General features: G+C 39.9%; 1 protein-coding gene across 7 annotated transcripts in view; it reads right to left on the bottom strand.

Moving 5' to 3' along the window:
- Nucleotides 1–11,961, bottom strand: part of SMARCAD1 (SNF2 related chromatin remodeling ATPase with DExD box 1) — an 84,274-nt gene extending 72,313 nt beyond the window's left edge. For 4 of the 7 annotated variants that reach the window (XR_012434966.1, XM_005555447.4, XM_045392651.2 and 1 more), the window contains exons 1-2: nt 11,514–11,719; nt 11,003–11,241 (exon numbers count right to left, since the gene is read on the bottom strand). Coding sequence is in view for 6 of the 7 variants with exons in the window: in XM_005555447.4 (XP_005555504.1) it covers nt 11,003–11,192 (190 nt within the window). In the remaining variant the exon portion in view is untranslated. Of the gene's footprint in view, nt 1–11,002; nt 11,242–11,513; nt 11,720–11,848 lie in introns of those variants that run through there. The other 3 variants (XM_005555446.4, XM_074040161.1, XM_005555448.4) reach the window with 2 other exon arrangements.
- Nucleotides 11,962–16,864: the final 4,903 nt, after the last annotated feature.

Here is a 16,864-nt window from a genome sequence, read left to right as displayed (position 1 = left end):
CCCAAGTTTATCCAGTACCCTTTACCCATTCTCGTATCTAAGTCTACCATAAAACAGGCACTCAAGCTTGCCACTGGTTTTACGTTTTCAATGGTCCAAGATCAAGGTTCCTTCAAACAAAAAATCACTAGTGGGAGATTATGAATTCACACAGAAATAGTTTAAATTAATTTGATAATCCATAAACAAAGGCAATCTCCCAAAATAAAATAAAAACATCTAAACCTTTACACCTGTCCTACAGAATTATAAATCCCTGCCATTTCCGATATTCAAATCATGTATTGCTCTACCCTGTTCAATCCTTTACATGGCAATTGATTTTCAAGGCAATTCCTTCAAATACCAACTAAAACACATCATATATTTGCCCTCCTAGAAGATTATCAAAATACGGCCAGGCACAATGGCTCACACCTGTAATCCCAGCAATTTGGGAGGCCGACGTGGGCAGACCACTTGAGGTCAGGAGTTCGAGACCAGCCTGGTCAACATGGTGAAACCCTGTCTCTACTAAAAACACAAAAATCAGCCAGGCATGGTGGCGCACATCTGTAATCCCAGCTACCTGGGAGGCTGAGGCATGAAAACTGCTTGAACCCAGGAGACAGAGGTTGCAGTGAGCCGTGATCCTACCACCACACTCCAGTTTGGGTGACAGAGTGAGACACCGTCTCAAAAGAGTTATTACCAAAACAATAGACTGTAAAATCTGTAGTCTTAATATGCATATCATAGTAGACAGGAAAATACCTTTACTATCCTAACAAAAGATGAATCAAACTCTCTAATAAATACTCTAGAAAAGTAATACACTAAATATAAGATTAAAGAGTAGTTTCTAATACATTGTTCTAAGATTAAATGAGGGAAAAATCCCACTTCAAATTTAAGCCAAAAGAAAGGGTGAAACATAAAGGAGGCTGGGTGCGGTAATCCCAACACTTTGGGAGGCCAAGGCAGGTGGATCACTTGAGGTCAGGAGTTTGAGACCAGCCTGGGTAACATGGTGAAACCCTGTCTCCACCAAAAATACAAAAATTAGCTGGGCATGGTGCACGCCTGTGGTCCCAGCTACTCAGGAGGCTGAGGCAGGAGGATCAGTTGAGCCCAGGTGGGGGTTGCAGTGAGAGAGATCACCCCACTGCACTCCGGCGTGGCGGACAGAGTAAGACTCTGTCTCAAAAAAAAAAAAAAAAAAATTAATTAAAACGTAAAGGAAAAGAAAGTCATGTAATTAATATTGAACAAGGTAAAACTGTAAAACCCAAACAGACTTTATACCTACAATAAAAATATAACTGACGTTATCTCAACTCCATACTAATAACGAAATGCATAAACATTGCAGGATATATAAGGCAAAGAGTCAAGAGACAAATACGAGGCATTAACTTTTCTCCATGCTCTTAATAAAGCAAGAGCACAAAAATAAACAAGATATAGAACAGTGTTTTTCAAACATTTTTGACTGAAACCCACTGTAAGGGACATATTTCAGATTATGATCCTAAGCACACAGATTGTTAGATTTGCAAGTGTAACTGAAAGAAAATGTGAGAAGCTCTTACTATAAGCAATACACTTTGGTAATTTTCTGTTTGTTCTACTCCATTAAAAATTGTAGTTATACATATTTAGTCAGGACCCAAGAAATTGATCTTATGACACAATAAATGTTAATGATCCACAGTTTGAAAACCAAAGATATAATAAAACTCATCTATTATTTGACATATAATTAAATCTGTACTTAGATTATGTCTTCTTTCCAAGCACCCTTGAATTTTTACAGAAATTAATATTAGGCCACAAAGAAAATCTGATTTCCCCCAAAGAAGAAATACTACAGACCACATTCTCTGGTCACTAAACAGTGAAATTAGAAGTAAATGTTAACAAAAATATGCAAGCAAAATTTCTGCCAGTTGGAAATTTTTTAAAGAGGGACAAAATCCCATAAAATTGCTTCTAAACAACTTTCAGGTCAAAGAGAAAACAACGACAACAACAAAAACACATCAAAATCTAAGATACATCAAATATATAACACCATAAAAATTAAAATAATCTGGTAAATTAAGATTAGAGGAACAGATTAACAGACCCAAAGATGCAAACAGACATGGGAATTTTAGACTATAATGATGACGATTTAACGCAAGAAAAAGGATTTTTCAATAAATGAAAAACTGACTAGTAACTGGTGAATAACGAACAAACGAGAAAACAGTATCATCTTTTCTCTAGTCCCTATAATGAAATAAAATTCAGATGAGATTTAAAGTTAAAATTCAACACAAAACCCACAGTGAGATAACTTTTCATGCCCATTATGTTAGCTATTATCAAAAACACAGAAAACAACAAGTTTGGAGAGGATGGGGAGAAACTGGAACCCACTACACCGTTGGCAGAAATGTAAAATGGTGGAGCAACTATGGAAAACAGTATGGAGGTTATGCAAAAAATTAAAAATAGAATTACCATATGATCCAGCAATACCATTTCCGGATACACAACCAAAAGAACTGAAAGCAGGGTTTCAAAGAGATATTTAAACATTCATGTTCACTGCAATACAATTCACAACAGCCAAGATGTGGAAGCAATCCAAGTGTGCACTGATGGATGAATGGACAAACAAAATGTGTATATACACACAGTGAAATACTATTCCGTCTTAAAAAGGAAGGAAATTCTGATATATGCTACAAAACGGATGGATCCTGGGGATGTTATGCTAAGTGATGATTCCACTTTAATGAGATACTTAGAATAGTCAAATTCATAAAAAGACGACGTAAACGGTGGCTGCCAAGGGCTGGGGGAATCCAGAAATGGGGAGTAGTTGCTCAATGCGTATAGAGTTTCAGTTTCACAAGATGAAAAGAGTTCTGGAGAATGACTGCATGACAATGTATATGTATTGCACTGAATGTACTGAACTGTACACTTAAAAACGGCTGAGACAGTAAATTTTCTTATGTGTATTTTATCACAATTTTTAAAATTAACACACATACTAGAGGAAAATATGAATGAGTATATTTATAGTGTGGCAATGGGGAATGCAGAAGACTTAGAGGAAAGGAAGAACAAGCTGACAGAGTAAAAATGTAAAATTTTTCTATGGCAAACAACAAAGGGGGTGCTATGGTCTGTTTGTGCCCCACTCCCCAAAACGGTATGTTGAAATCTTAACCACTATGGTAATGGTATTAGTGGGTGACATTTGCTGGAAGGAGGAAGGGCCATTAGGTGATGGGGGCAGAGTACTCATGAATGGGATTAGTGCCCTTATAAAAGAGGCCCAAGAGACCCCTTACTCATTCAGCCACATGGGGTTACAGCAAAAAGATCGTGGTCTAGGAATATGGCCCTCAGATACCTAATCTTGCAGCACCTTGATTTTGGACTTCCCAGCCTCCAAAGCTGTCAGACTAGATTTCTACTGTTTATAAGCTACCCAGTCCATGGTAGTTACAGCAGCTCAAACAGACTAAGACACATGGAATTTAAAAAATACTTACAAATAATTTATCAGAAAGAGACATTTATTAGAAAAACAGAAAAGCATAAAGAAACACAAAAAATCCAAATGGCCAGTAAATTTATGAAAACATACTTAACTTTAAAAATAAAGAAAAAGCAACAATAACATACTTCTGCCTATTAAAGATAATAAAGTTTTGCAATATTTTAAACAGGTATGAAAAAGCAGACATCAGAAAACCAAGATGTAGTCTGATACAAACCAGTGAAATTTTTGTGTAGGGTGAAGTGGCAATGACTAAAATAATACTTATATCCCCCTGCCCCCACCAGCCCCCCTTTTTGGGAGATTTTGGGAATCTCACTGTGTCGCCCAGGCTGGAATGCAGTGTAGTGATCATAGCTCACTATAACCTCAAATTCCTGGGCTCAAGCAATTCTCCTGTCTCAGCCTCCCGAGGGGTTAGGACTACAGGTGCACACCACCATGCCTGGCTAATTTTTTCATTTTTTGTAGAGACAGGGTCTCACTACGTTGCCCAGGCTGGTCTTGAACTCATGGTCTTAAGCAATCCTCCCACCTTGGTCTCCCAAAGTATGGGACTCTATAGGTATGAGCCACTGTGCCCAGCCAAATAAATGTACATTTAAAATGCACTTAAGATTTCTACTTACGTTTGAGTACTTATTGTACTTTCTGTTACAACAATTCAGCACTAACCCTTTAACCAAGTATTGCTTTTCAATTAACATTAACAGACATTAAGAAACCAGAATGACTATCTACAGGTTTAACGATGATTCACATTTTGGTCACAGATACCACACAAAAAGACTGAGTATTGCGCAATGGTCATGGAATTATGAGCTAAAATGATACATTCAGTTTCATCATTCAAAGGATAATAACCATTTTAATGTGGGCAAGGAATACAGAAAACTAAGCATAGCCAGGAAAAGAGAGTAAGATCCAAACACAGTTGACTTTTTACTCACGATCATATAATCTGTATGTGGCAGAGCAATACTCTCAACAAATCCTTTTGACGACTGGTATAGTTTTAAAAATGTCTCTCACTTACCAACAAGCGCTACTTTCAGTAGGACAATCACCTTGAAGAGGCAACCACGCTAGAGGACTAAATCTATTTCAGCAAAAAAAAATAAATTCATCAAACATACGCTAAAACTTTCCTCCATTCCTCCAACGCCACAATAATCTATGAACCCATCTATTTTTATCTCCTTCAATTATCCCCCCCAGGTAAAATATGTCTTTATTCTTTTGCACAGTTAAACAGCCCAACTGTTCTTCAGTTCCCATCACTTGATGCCTCTCTTCAGATACCTCCCTCCCTCAGTCCTTCCCTTTCCACTAGCTTCTTGCTCTTGGTTAATAAATATGCTCAGCCAGATGCAGTGGCTCATGCCTGTAATGCCAGCACTTTAGGAGGCCGAGGTGGGCGGATCACAAGGTCAGGAGATTGAGACCCATCCTGGCTAACATGGTGAAACTGGATTTCTACTAAAAATACAAAAAACAAAAATTAGCCAGGTGTGGTGGCGGACGCCTGTAGTCCCAGCTTCTTGGGAGGCTGAGGCAGAAGAATGGCGTGAACATGGGAGGCGGAGATTGCAGTGAGCCGAGATCCTGCCACTGCCACTCCAGCCTGGGCAACTGGAGTATATTTATAGTGTGGTAATGGGGAATGCAGAAGACTTACAGGAAAGGATGAACAAGCTGACCGCATAAAAATGTAAAATTTGTCTATGGCAAACAGTGAAATATTATTCCGTCTTAAAAAGGAAGGAAACGAGCGACACTCTGGCTCAAAAACAAAACAAAGCCAAACAAAAAAACACTCAATTTTCAATAATCCTGAAACATCTTTTCCTGACGTTGCTTCCCAATCAAGTTACCTATTTCTCTCTTCCTGAATGAATAATCTCTATCTCATCACCCATTCTACTGAAACTGTTAAACGCTTTTAATATCCAAGGAAACTGGTCACTGATCAGGCCCCACTCAACTTGACTTCTCTACAGGATTTGTTACTGGACAACTAAATACCAAACTAGGTATTTAGGTATCCAGGACACTATCATTTTCTATGACTATTCTAGTTATCCTCCAAATTTTTCATCAGTTTTCCTGCCTTTGCTCATTGTCAAATGATGTTTTTTATTGTACACTCTGCTTAGGACATTTTTTGTTAACTACCATAACGATGAGTCCCAAGTTGACTTCTAAGGTTTAGACCACTCTCTGAGCTCTAAACTCTAATATTCAACCATCCACTACCTCGGTACTAAAACAGGATGGATAATGCAAACACAGCATACTTTTTAGTATCTTTCTCCTAAACTCACCTCTTATTTCAGTCCATGGTGTCAATCCTCCAGCTGTCCAAGCAAGGAACATTTGAGTTATCTGTAAATCCTCCACATTCAACTGATCACCTAATATCATCAAATGCATATCATTTACAACTCCCCTCAGTTGCCTCCTCTGTCATCTCTATAATCATTTCCCTACATTGAGACTTCAATTAATACAACAGCTTCACTAATAACCTTTCCATAACGAAATGCTCTATGATGTGTACCGAATAAGATATATCTTCCCTGATACAGGATATAAAGGCCCCTCACAACCCAACAGTTTACATTTCTATCTTTTCGGTTTCATCTATATTGTCTAAAACCTCCTGTACTATAATCCCCCCTGACCCTCCATACACATATTAGACTCTTCGAGGCAACATATATTTCCAACTCTCTCGTCATTTGTTCCCCCAGTAAACAATGATTTCATTATTTAGAGTCCACTCCAAAAGTCGTATCTCTGCGACTTTTTGTGATCCTCCCCTGAAGAATAGATAATTTAATCATTTGTGAATTAGAGATAGTGATTCTACTTTGCTTAGTATTTTGCCCTATTATATGGTTTTATCACACCATACTATTTTAACTATGTATTTACATACCATTTTCTCCTGGTGCTCTTGGAGGATCAGGCTTCACTCATTTTTATTCTTTATTCATAAAATATAGTAGGATCTCTCTTCCCTTTCACCTGCCATTATTTCAATCCCTCCAAACTCACTGTACTCCCAAAAGTCAAAGAAAAAAAGGAGAAATAATGTGTAAATAACAATCATTGACAACTTTGGGCACCGAGAAGAGTAAAATAAATCAGGGGGCAGAGGTTAAGTGTATGCCCTCAAATCCAAAGGCTGGTGGGGATTTAGAGGGGCATTAGAGAGGATGTCCTGTACCAAAAGAAGCTTCAAGCAAACATGGCCAAAGAATGCTTGATGGCTAAAGGGACTATTTTAAGGTCGTATTTAAAAATATGGGCGTGGTGGCTCACGCCTGTAATCCCAGCACTTTGGGAGGGCGAGGAGGCAGACTGCCTGAGGTCAGGAGCTCGAGACTAGCCTGGCTAACATGGTGAAACCCTGTCTCTACTAAAAATACAAAAATTAGCCGGGTGTGGTGGTGCACAACTGTAGTCACAGCTATTCGGGAGGCTGAGGCAGGAGAATTGTTTGAACCCAGGAGGCGGAGGTTGCAGTGAGCCAAGATCGTGCCACTGCACTCCAGCCTGGGCAACAGCGCAAGACTCCATCTCAAAAAAAATAATAATAAAAAATACGTACAGGGCTAGGCGTGGTGGCTCATGCCTATAATCCTAGCACTTTGGGAGGCCAAGGCACGTGGATCGCTGGAGGTCAGGAGTTTGACACTAGCCTGGCCAACAGTGAAACCCCATCTCTACAAAAAATACAAAAATTAGCTGGGCATAGTAGCAGGCACCTGTAGTCCCAGCTCCTCGGGAAGCTGAGGCATGAGAATCACTTGAACCCAGGAGGTGGAGGTTGCAGCGAGCCGAGATTCTGCCACTGCACTCTAGCCTGGGTAACACAGTGAGACTGTCTAAAAACAAATAAATAATAAATTTAAAGAAATGTATAAAGTACTAATAACCCACTCATCATGCAATAATCTTTACTTCAATACACTTGAGGGCCTACCACAAGCCAGTCATTGCCCTGAACAATGGAGATAAATAGGTGAACATGACAGATAAGGTCCTGCTCTCATGAATCATACATTCTAACAGGGGAGACACAACTATATAATGTAATGTTAGCTAGTGATACACAACTATATAATGAAAGGTTAGCTAGTGATAAACACTATAAAGAAAAATCACAGTAAAGCTGAGGTAGGGTGGGCTGGGGTGGGTGGCTATTTCACAGGGTGATCAAAGAAGGTCTTCTAAAAAAGGCGACATTTTACTGAGATTTAATGAAACAAAGCATCTGAATCATATGCAAATATCAGCAGGAAGAGTTTTCCAGGCAAAAGAGCAAACTGGAAGAAGCAAAATGGGACCTTGCTGGACAGATTCAAGAGACTATGTGGTGGTGGCACAGTAACTAAAGGCGGGTCGTAGGAAATGAAGTCAACTCACTAGATAAAATAACAGGATTAGTCAAAAAAGAGTGATTACAGGTAACTTCTACTACGTACAATTTCTGTCCTGTAACCTAACTTAGTTTGACCTGACACTTTACTGTAAATAAACTAACATAGCATTATCCCAAAATGGCAGTATGAAAAGTTACCACATGTTACAGTAAGGTCAATGGTCATATCCTACTCATAATTCACCAGTCTTCATCTCTAGTACCTACCTTAAAGTCTAACTTCAGTATCCTGTACTTTCCAGAGATCCAACACTCAATTCTGAATCCCCCCTTCCTCAGTTCCCCCTAGACCCCATGCTAAATTAGCACCTGGGGGCAGGAACTTTTTTTTTTTTTTTTTTTTTTTGAGACGGAGTTTTGCTCTTGTTGCCCAGGCTGGAGTGCAATGGCACGATCTCTGCTCACCACAACCTCCGCTTCCAGGGTTCAAGCGATTCTCCTGCCTCAGCCTCCCAAGTAGCTGGGATTACAGGCATGCACCACCATACCCGGCTAATTTTGCATTTTTAGTACAGACTGGGATTCTCCATGTTGGTCAGGCTGGTCTTGAACTCCTGACCTCAGGTAATCAGCCCGCCTCGGCCTCCCGAGGTCACGCCTGGCAGGACCTTTGATTCTTACTTGAATTCTTAAAGACATTTACCTTTTTTTTTTTTTTGGAGATACAGTCTCACTCTGTCCCCCAGGCGGGAGTGCAGTGGCATGATCTAGGCTCACTGCAACCTCTGCCTCCTAGGTTGAAGCAATTCTTGTGCCTCAGCCTCCCAAGCAGCAGGGATTACAGGCACGCTCTACCATGCCTGGCTAATTTTTGTATTGTTAGTAGAGATGGGGTTTTGGTCAGGCTGGTCTTGAACTCCTGACCTCAGGTGATCTGCCCACCTCTGTATCCCAAAGTGCTGGGATTACAGGCTTGAGCCACCCCGCATAAAAATCTTACCATTCATCTTATCTCATTCCTATCAGGGATCTAAACCCTGCCCTTAGCTACTTAGAAATCTCTCTATCTCCTTCTTCTCCATTTCTACAGCTATCATTAATCTCAGATTATGGGAGTTGCCTAAATGATTTCTTTCCCTTCAATCCCTACCCTCAATCAGTGTGTATTAGTCACTACTGCTAAACTGACTTTCAAAACTTTTTCATCATTTCCTCATTCAATCTGTAAGGTCTTCAATGGATACCTAACACTTACTATGTAAAATCTAAACTTCTCAGTTTTTAAGATTCTCCAAAGTTCATAGTATCATTTACAACAATCTTTTATTAAAGCAAAGTGCTCCACTCCTACAAAGATTAATTCTCAACATTCCTAGAACAAACTTAGTTTTCTTATTTCCCAAAGCCATCAAGGCTGACCATGTAATTCCTAAAGCAATCTCAGTTTCTAAGCAGAATTTATGTATGGAAAAAAGTCCCAATAAAGAGAAAATGAGTGGTCTCATAAGGAAGGAATAAAAACAGAAAAATATCTTCTGATCAATAAAGGAAATTAAAGATTTCACATGACCAATACCGATAAATAACTAAAACATTCCACTGAAATCCAGTTTATAAACTGTTTTTACTTTCAGAGAAGAAAAAATTGTGGATCACAGATTTCAAGTCACTTGTCCAATGTCCCACATTTAACAAAAATGAAAAAGCATAAGCTTCTATGGACTGAAAATCCCGTGTAAAAACCTTGGCCTGTCTGCCCTGTCTAACCACAGAGGAAACAGATGAATATATTCATTGGAAAAGCATTAAAATATCTGGATGTCAAATACCTATTCAAAGAGTGGACACAGGGTTTAAAATCCTGGTGCTTAAAATCCTTCAGTTGTTCCCTATAGCATTTAAATGCAAAACTACTTAGACAAAGCCTTTGTAAATCTTACTCCTAACCCAATCTACCAAGTCATTCCGCCAAGTTCCAATTACACCAAAGTATTTAAAAATGTTATTCTAATGATAATTTGTAGAGGATCTGCCATCATTATTACATTTAAGGAGAAGAGTAGCAAACAAAAAGATACTAAGGAAAAACGTGGGTGTTACCAATCTTTCAGTCTACATTAGGTTAAAAGCTGTTTACGAAACACAGTTTTGCATAAAAAAGATATTACTGAAATAAATATTAAAATACAACTTCTAACATTCCTTTCACCTTTCACAAGAAACTCTATAACTATTGAGTTTATGCTCAGGAATCATACTGCCAGGACTTCAGTTCAGGCTCTACCAAGTTCCTAATAACCTCTCTGAATCTCATTTCACATTAACCTCAATGTCAGTAATACCTATCTTGTAGGATTATTGTGCAAATTAAACGACAGAATGTGAAGCACTTATCACTATGCCTATAATACAACAAGAAGAGCTCAGATATATTCCTCTAATAGTTAACTGTTCAATGAACATAGACTCGAGTGGAAATCTTAATTTTTGGCTTATCCTCAAATCCTTTTGTCTCTGACAATCTGCTGATGAGGTTAAAAATGTTCATTCACCATGAAGAATACCAATTACTCATTTGCATTCTGAGGACATCCAGGAAGTCAGGTGGATGCAATAACTTGATGTGATCTGATCTTCCCTTGTGTACAGAGGTTGTCTTTAGGCACCTTGCTCAATGTCTAGCTCGTAGTAGATGATCAATATTTTGAGGGAATACTGGAATGAATGAAACTGTCTGGCCAAATAGCCTCAAAGTTTATCATAGAACTGAATCACTTACATGGCTCTTCCAGTAGCAACCATTCTGACCTATGGATGACCTAAATTCTAATTTCAACTTCCACCATGGGGCCATATTCCAAGAACTCATATAAAAGTGAAGCAACAACGGATGGATGCTCAGTTGAGGGTACATGGTGTTTACGGCAGTCCCAAAGCTGAATTTAAAAGGGCACACCGCAGGACAATGCATCAATATATATGACATCAAGAATAAAAATGTTAATCCCTTCTGCCTTTCATCTTTTAAAAACTGTCTTTGATGTTACATCAATTTCAACATTGTAACTCACCTGTTTTTTCAGTTATATCTGAATCAGGAGTGTTTGCCCTGCTAACTTCCCCTTCAGCATTCTCTTCTTCAGCACTAAGAGAAATTGGTGAAGAAGGGCCAGGCTGGGAAGGTTGAGGGGTTGCTTCGGGCGCTTCCTCAATCTTACTCCTTTTCTCAAAGCGAAAACGGTCCAGGTTGAAAAGATTCATATTGATAGAAACCACCACCTTGCAGGGATGGGGGCTTTAAATGAACTATCTGCAGGGGAAAAATAAAGGAAAAGAGACCATGAAAACAATATGAAATACAATGCCACAGCAGTTTATTCCCAAGGCAATAAAGGGCCCGCAAACATGCCAGTGGCTCAGGACTATTATGGCTGCGCTTCATTGTTAGGCCACAACGATTAGAAGGTGGACGAGGGGTATCTTTTCAAAATTTCCATTGCTTTTCACTCCCCTTCGTCCGCCTCCCCCGCCCGCCCCTCCTTACTGAAACCAGGAGCTGACCCTCGTGCAACCTCCTCTTACCCCAGCACGCGCAGGCACGTTCCCCAGTATAACCCCCTAGCGGGCCTCGCGCCCGCCCACAAAGAGAGGCTCCCTGTGCTACCGTGCCCCCTGCCTCGAGAAAGGACCTGCCAGAGCCCGCGCCTCGACACTGCGGGGACACAAAGGGGCCAAAGAAGGGGAGCGGCGGAGGCCGTGCTGGCGGGCACCCGCCCGGAAGTTGACGCGGCGCGATCCCAGCTGAGAGGAAGCTGATAGGATTAAGAGCACACAGGAAGGTTCAGAGGTGGAGTGTATGCTAAGGCATCTTTTTAACGTTCAATCGCTCGCTTGTTTTTTCTTCCCTCAGTACTTACGATCTTGTAGCCTCAGAGCTATGTAACAAAGGTTGAAAATAAAAAAATAATTCCTGGCGTGGGCCGACGGTAGCCGTGCCGGGACCTTCCAAAACAGCACGGATAAACCTTACGAGCGCGTAATGATGACGCAACACGCAGCCTAGGCTTTTTCTTCCCAAACAACGCGCGAGCCGAAAATGTCTAGGCGCGCGCTGTTGTCATGGTAATTCGTACCCGTCTCTGCCGGCTTGTAAGGGCCAGATTGATCTGTACCTTTGTCTGTCCTGTTAAGTTAGCTACAGAGTTATCAAATAAAACAATAGTAAATAGCATAATGACAAGGTATTATAATCTGTAGTGTTTCATCTATAATGTAGATAGCATAATAGTAATAATATTGTGCTAAGCATTTTAAGTGTATAATCCCAGTCCTTGCAAGAAGCCTATGTTTACAAAGCAAAGAAACCGAGACCTGCAAATGTATTGGTAATTAGTGAGGGATAAGAACCCGCTTCAAAGCATTTGAAGTAATTCCTCACTTTCGGCTTGATTATTCTTAGAGTGGAATTTGATTAATTTATTTTAAAATTTTTTTTAATTTTTAATGTTTGCGGGTACATAGTAGGTACATATTTATGGGGTACATAAGATATTTTGATACAGGCATGCAATGTGTAATAATCATATCAGGGTGAGTGGGGTACCCATCACAAGCGTTTACCCTTTGTGTTTCAAACAATCCAGTTATTTTAGTCATTTAAAAATGTACAATAAACTGGGAACGGCGGCTCACGGCTGAATCTCAGCACTTTGGGGGGCCGAGGCAGGCGAATCACAAGGTCAGGAGTTCGAGACCAGCCTGGCCAACATGGTGAAACCACGTCTCTACTAAATATACAAAAAATTAGCCGGGCGTAGTGGCAGGCGCCTGTAATCTCAGCTACTCGGGAGGCTAAGGCAGGAGAATAGCTTGAACCTGGGATGCGGAGATTGCAGTGAGCCGAGATAACTTCACTGCACTCCAGACTAGCAACAGAGCAAGACTCCGTCTCAAAAAATAAAAATAAAAATACGATAAATTGTTGTTGACTATAGTCATGCTGTTGTGCTATACTAGATCTTATTCATTGTAACTGTTATTTTTGTACCCTTTAACCATGCTCACCGACCACCGAGGCCCTCCCACGCCCTACACTACCCTTCCCAGCCATCGTTCTACCCTGTTTCTCATGCCTTCAACTGTTTTAATTTTTTAGCTCCCAAAATACAATAAATGAGAACATACCAAGTTTGTTTTTCTATGCCTGTCTTATTTCCTTTAATATAATGACCTCCAGTTCCATCCGTGTTGCAAATGACAGGATCTCATTTTTTTTTAATGGCGTATATGCACCTCATTTTTCTTACTCATTCACCTGTTAATGGACACTTAAGTTGCTTCCAAATCTTGGCTGTTGGGAATAGTGCTGCAACAAACATGAGAATGCAGATACCATTTCGATATACTGATTTCCTTTCTTTTGCATGTAATTCACCGATCTTGATGGAAATATTACCTTAAAAATATATACTCCTGGCCGGGCGCAGTGGCTCACGCCTGTAATCACAGCACTTTGGGAGGCCAAGGCGGGCGGATCACGAAGTCAGGAGATAGGGACCATCCTGACTAAGACGGTGAAACCCCGTCTCAACTAAAAATACAAAAAATACGAAAACACAAAAAATTAGCTGGGCTGGTGGGGGGCGCCTATAGTCGCAGCTACGGGAGAATGGCGTGAACCCGGGAGGCGGAGCTTTCAGTGAGCCGAGATGGCGCCACTGCACTCCAGCCTGGGCAACAGAGCGAGACTCCGTCTCAGAAAAAGCAAACAAAAAAAAAGTATACTCCTGGGCTAAGAGCAGTGGCTCACGTCTGTAATCTCAGCACTTTGGGAGTCCAAGGCAGGTGGATCACTTGAACCCAGGAGTTTGGGACCAGCCTGGGCAACATAGTGAGACCCCATCTCTAAAAAAATACGAACTTATCCAGGCATGATGGCACACGTCTGTAGTCCCAGCTACTTTGGGGGCTGAGGCAGGAGGATCACCTGAGCCTGGGAGGTCGAGGCTGCAGTGAGCCATGTTTGCACCACTGCGCTCTGGCCTGGGTGATAGAGCGAGACCCTGTCTCAAAAAAACAACTAAGATACACTCCCTTTGTTCCAACATTAGACAAGCAGTTTTCTGAGTTATAATTTGATCTTCTGGTTGGCATTTCCCATAAAGAGGAATTGCTACAAATGATCATTCTGCCAGATACATTAGCCATTGTAAACTTAAATTGGCAGTCTGTTTTATAAGTCAGTGTCGTGAATTGTATATTTACAACACATACCCACAGTTTTATCAAGTGTGGGTACATTTATAAAATCCGGTGTTTGGGCCCATAAAACTCAGGGTCAAAGCCTGAACAATTAGGACTTCCTTTATACCTGTCTTTAGTATCCCATGAAATGCATTAGTTTATGCATGCATATTAAATTATATGATCAGAATATATTTACTTATGGCCAGGCACAGCGGCTCATACCTGTAATTTTAGCACTTTGGGAGGCTGAGGTGGGAGGATCACTTGTGGCCAGGAGTTCAAGACCAGCCTGGGCAACAAAGGGAGACTTCGTCTCTCTCTCTCTCTTTTTTTTTTTTTTTTTTTGTTTTTTTTGATACAAGGTCTCACTCTGTTACCCAGGCTGGAGTTCAGTGGTTCAATCTCGCCTCACTGTGGCCTTGACCTCCCAGGCTCAAGCGATCTTCCCATCTCAGCTTCTCAAGTAGCTGTAACTACAGGTACTTGTCTCCATGCCTGGCTAATTTTTACATTTTTTGTAGAGATGGGATTTTGCCATGTTGGCCTGGCGGTGGGGGTGGGGGGAGGCGGGTTGGGGGCATCAAGGCTGCAGTGTGCCATGATTGAAAGAAAAAGAAAAGAAAAAAATAATATATTTACTTATAAGTAGTAAATTATTTTTGGTGATGAAGACAATTTGATTCTATTTAGAGAGATCTGAAATTGAAAACAGACTCCTCTAGCTGAATGACCTTTCTAAGTCCTAGTTTCATCATTCTTTAAATGTGATTAACAATAATATTGACTCTTAGAGTGCTTTTCTGCAACAGTACCACCTCTTGACATTATAGCTGGGACAAGATTGAAAATGAACCACATAAATAAAAAATGTCTAAATATTCAAACATTATAAATATAGCTAACAAAATGTAAAAGTTACGTATGTTCTTCCTATTTTGAAAATACCAGGGAAGCCAAGTTGAATTTAGAATTTCTATTGTGTCAGAATATGGGCTAATGAAAGAGAACTGGTTGGCTCATATATCCTGCCTTCCTAGTGCCACCTTTTCATACTCAATTTGATACTAATGTTATCAGAAATGATATCATAATGGGCCATGTGATTATGCATATAGATGCCCAGCATATGGACACCCAACTCTGGCCCCCAACTAGGGTTACCATATTTGTTTTTTTAAAAAAGGGACATACAGTTAAATTTGAATTTTAAATAAACAATGAATATATTCTTAGTATACATTTGTCTGATGAAATACTTGGAATTGATACTAAGACATTATTTGTTGTTTATCTGAAACGCAAATTTAACAAGTTGCCTTGTATGTTATTTGGCAAACTTACTGCTCTCCCACTCCTTTGTCACCTCTTGGACCTGGGGGCCTTTTGGCACATTTTTGCCCTAGGATTATAGATACTGAAAGCACTGTCCTCAGTAGGGAGGACCTCGGGAAAAGTCACTGTTAGACTTCTTGGGGCTGTGTGAGCAAAGAATTTTAGGGACCAGGTACTCGAATTATTGTCTAAAAGTGAAGGCACAAGTTCTGAATGAACATGTCTTCTTGGTCCCAAAGATTCCTTTAAGGCAGGGCATAGCTGGAAATAACTAGATTTTGCTCTTTAAAGCACTAGACCAGGATAGGGACCCCTGTTGACCAGTTCTAAGGGTAGGATTTTTCTGCAACCTTCATTGACCTGGGAGAATTATAATGATTCATGATTGGGGTTTTCTTTGAAAGTGAAGTAGAAGTTTAAGGAGATGTGTTAGTTTGCTAGTGCTGATATAGTAACAGCCTGGATGACTGAAATAACAGAAATTTATTTCCTCATGGTTCTGGAGGCTAGATGTCTACTCTCAAGGTGTTGGTGGAGTTAGTTTATTCTGAGAGTCATGAAGGAAAGATCTGTTGCAGACAACAGATGAAATTGATGAATTAGGCACGTGTGGTGGCACATGCCTGTAGCCCCAGCTACTCAGGAGGCTGAGGCAGGAGAATTGCTTGAACCCAGGAGGCACAGGTTGCAGTGAGCCATATCATGCCACTACCCTCCAGCCTTGGTGACAGAGCGAGATTCCATCTCAAAAAAAAAAAAAAAAAAGAAGTCAATGAAATTAAAGAAATGATAAATATAAGATTCAGAGAAGTGAGAGTGAACCTTTGAATAATAGGTGTAAACAATCATACATACTCATCTACACATGCCAAAAAAAAAAAAAGAAATAATGAAAAACATAATAGAAAATGTTCATGGGCCTTCATTTAGTCTGCAGGTGAAAGAGCTTAATGAAGTCAAGGCAGAATCTATTGAAAGAGACTATACCATAAAAATATCCTGCAGAATTTGTTTTAATTTCAAGAATTTAAAAAATGTCTTGCAAGCATTTTTCAGAAAAAAATCTACAGCCTACAAAGGGAAAGAAATCAAGCAAAAGTTTTTTTGTTAAATGTCAGAAAGTAATGATGCAACATTTATAAGGTTTTAGGGAAAAGGATTGTGACTCAATAATTTTCTAGATCACAAATATTCATTTGTGGAAGAAAAAAATTCAAACTTTTAATTTCCTGAAAATATATCTTCCTTAAAATATTCCTAAAGGCATAAATCCAGCTGACAATGTCAAAATGAGAATTTCAATATGGTGAATTCATGGTGTGAAAGCATTCTGTTGAGACTAAACACATGACTTA

Source organism: Macaca fascicularis, chromosome 5, assembly GCF_037993035.2.
Source record: "Macaca fascicularis isolate 582-1 chromosome 5, T2T-MFA8v1.1".
NCBI classification, from domain to species: domain Eukaryota; kingdom Metazoa; phylum Chordata; class Mammalia; order Primates; family Cercopithecidae; genus Macaca; species Macaca fascicularis.
The sequence above is the reverse complement of the archived record's forward strand: the minus strand, read 5'-3'. Positions and strand labels throughout refer to the sequence as shown.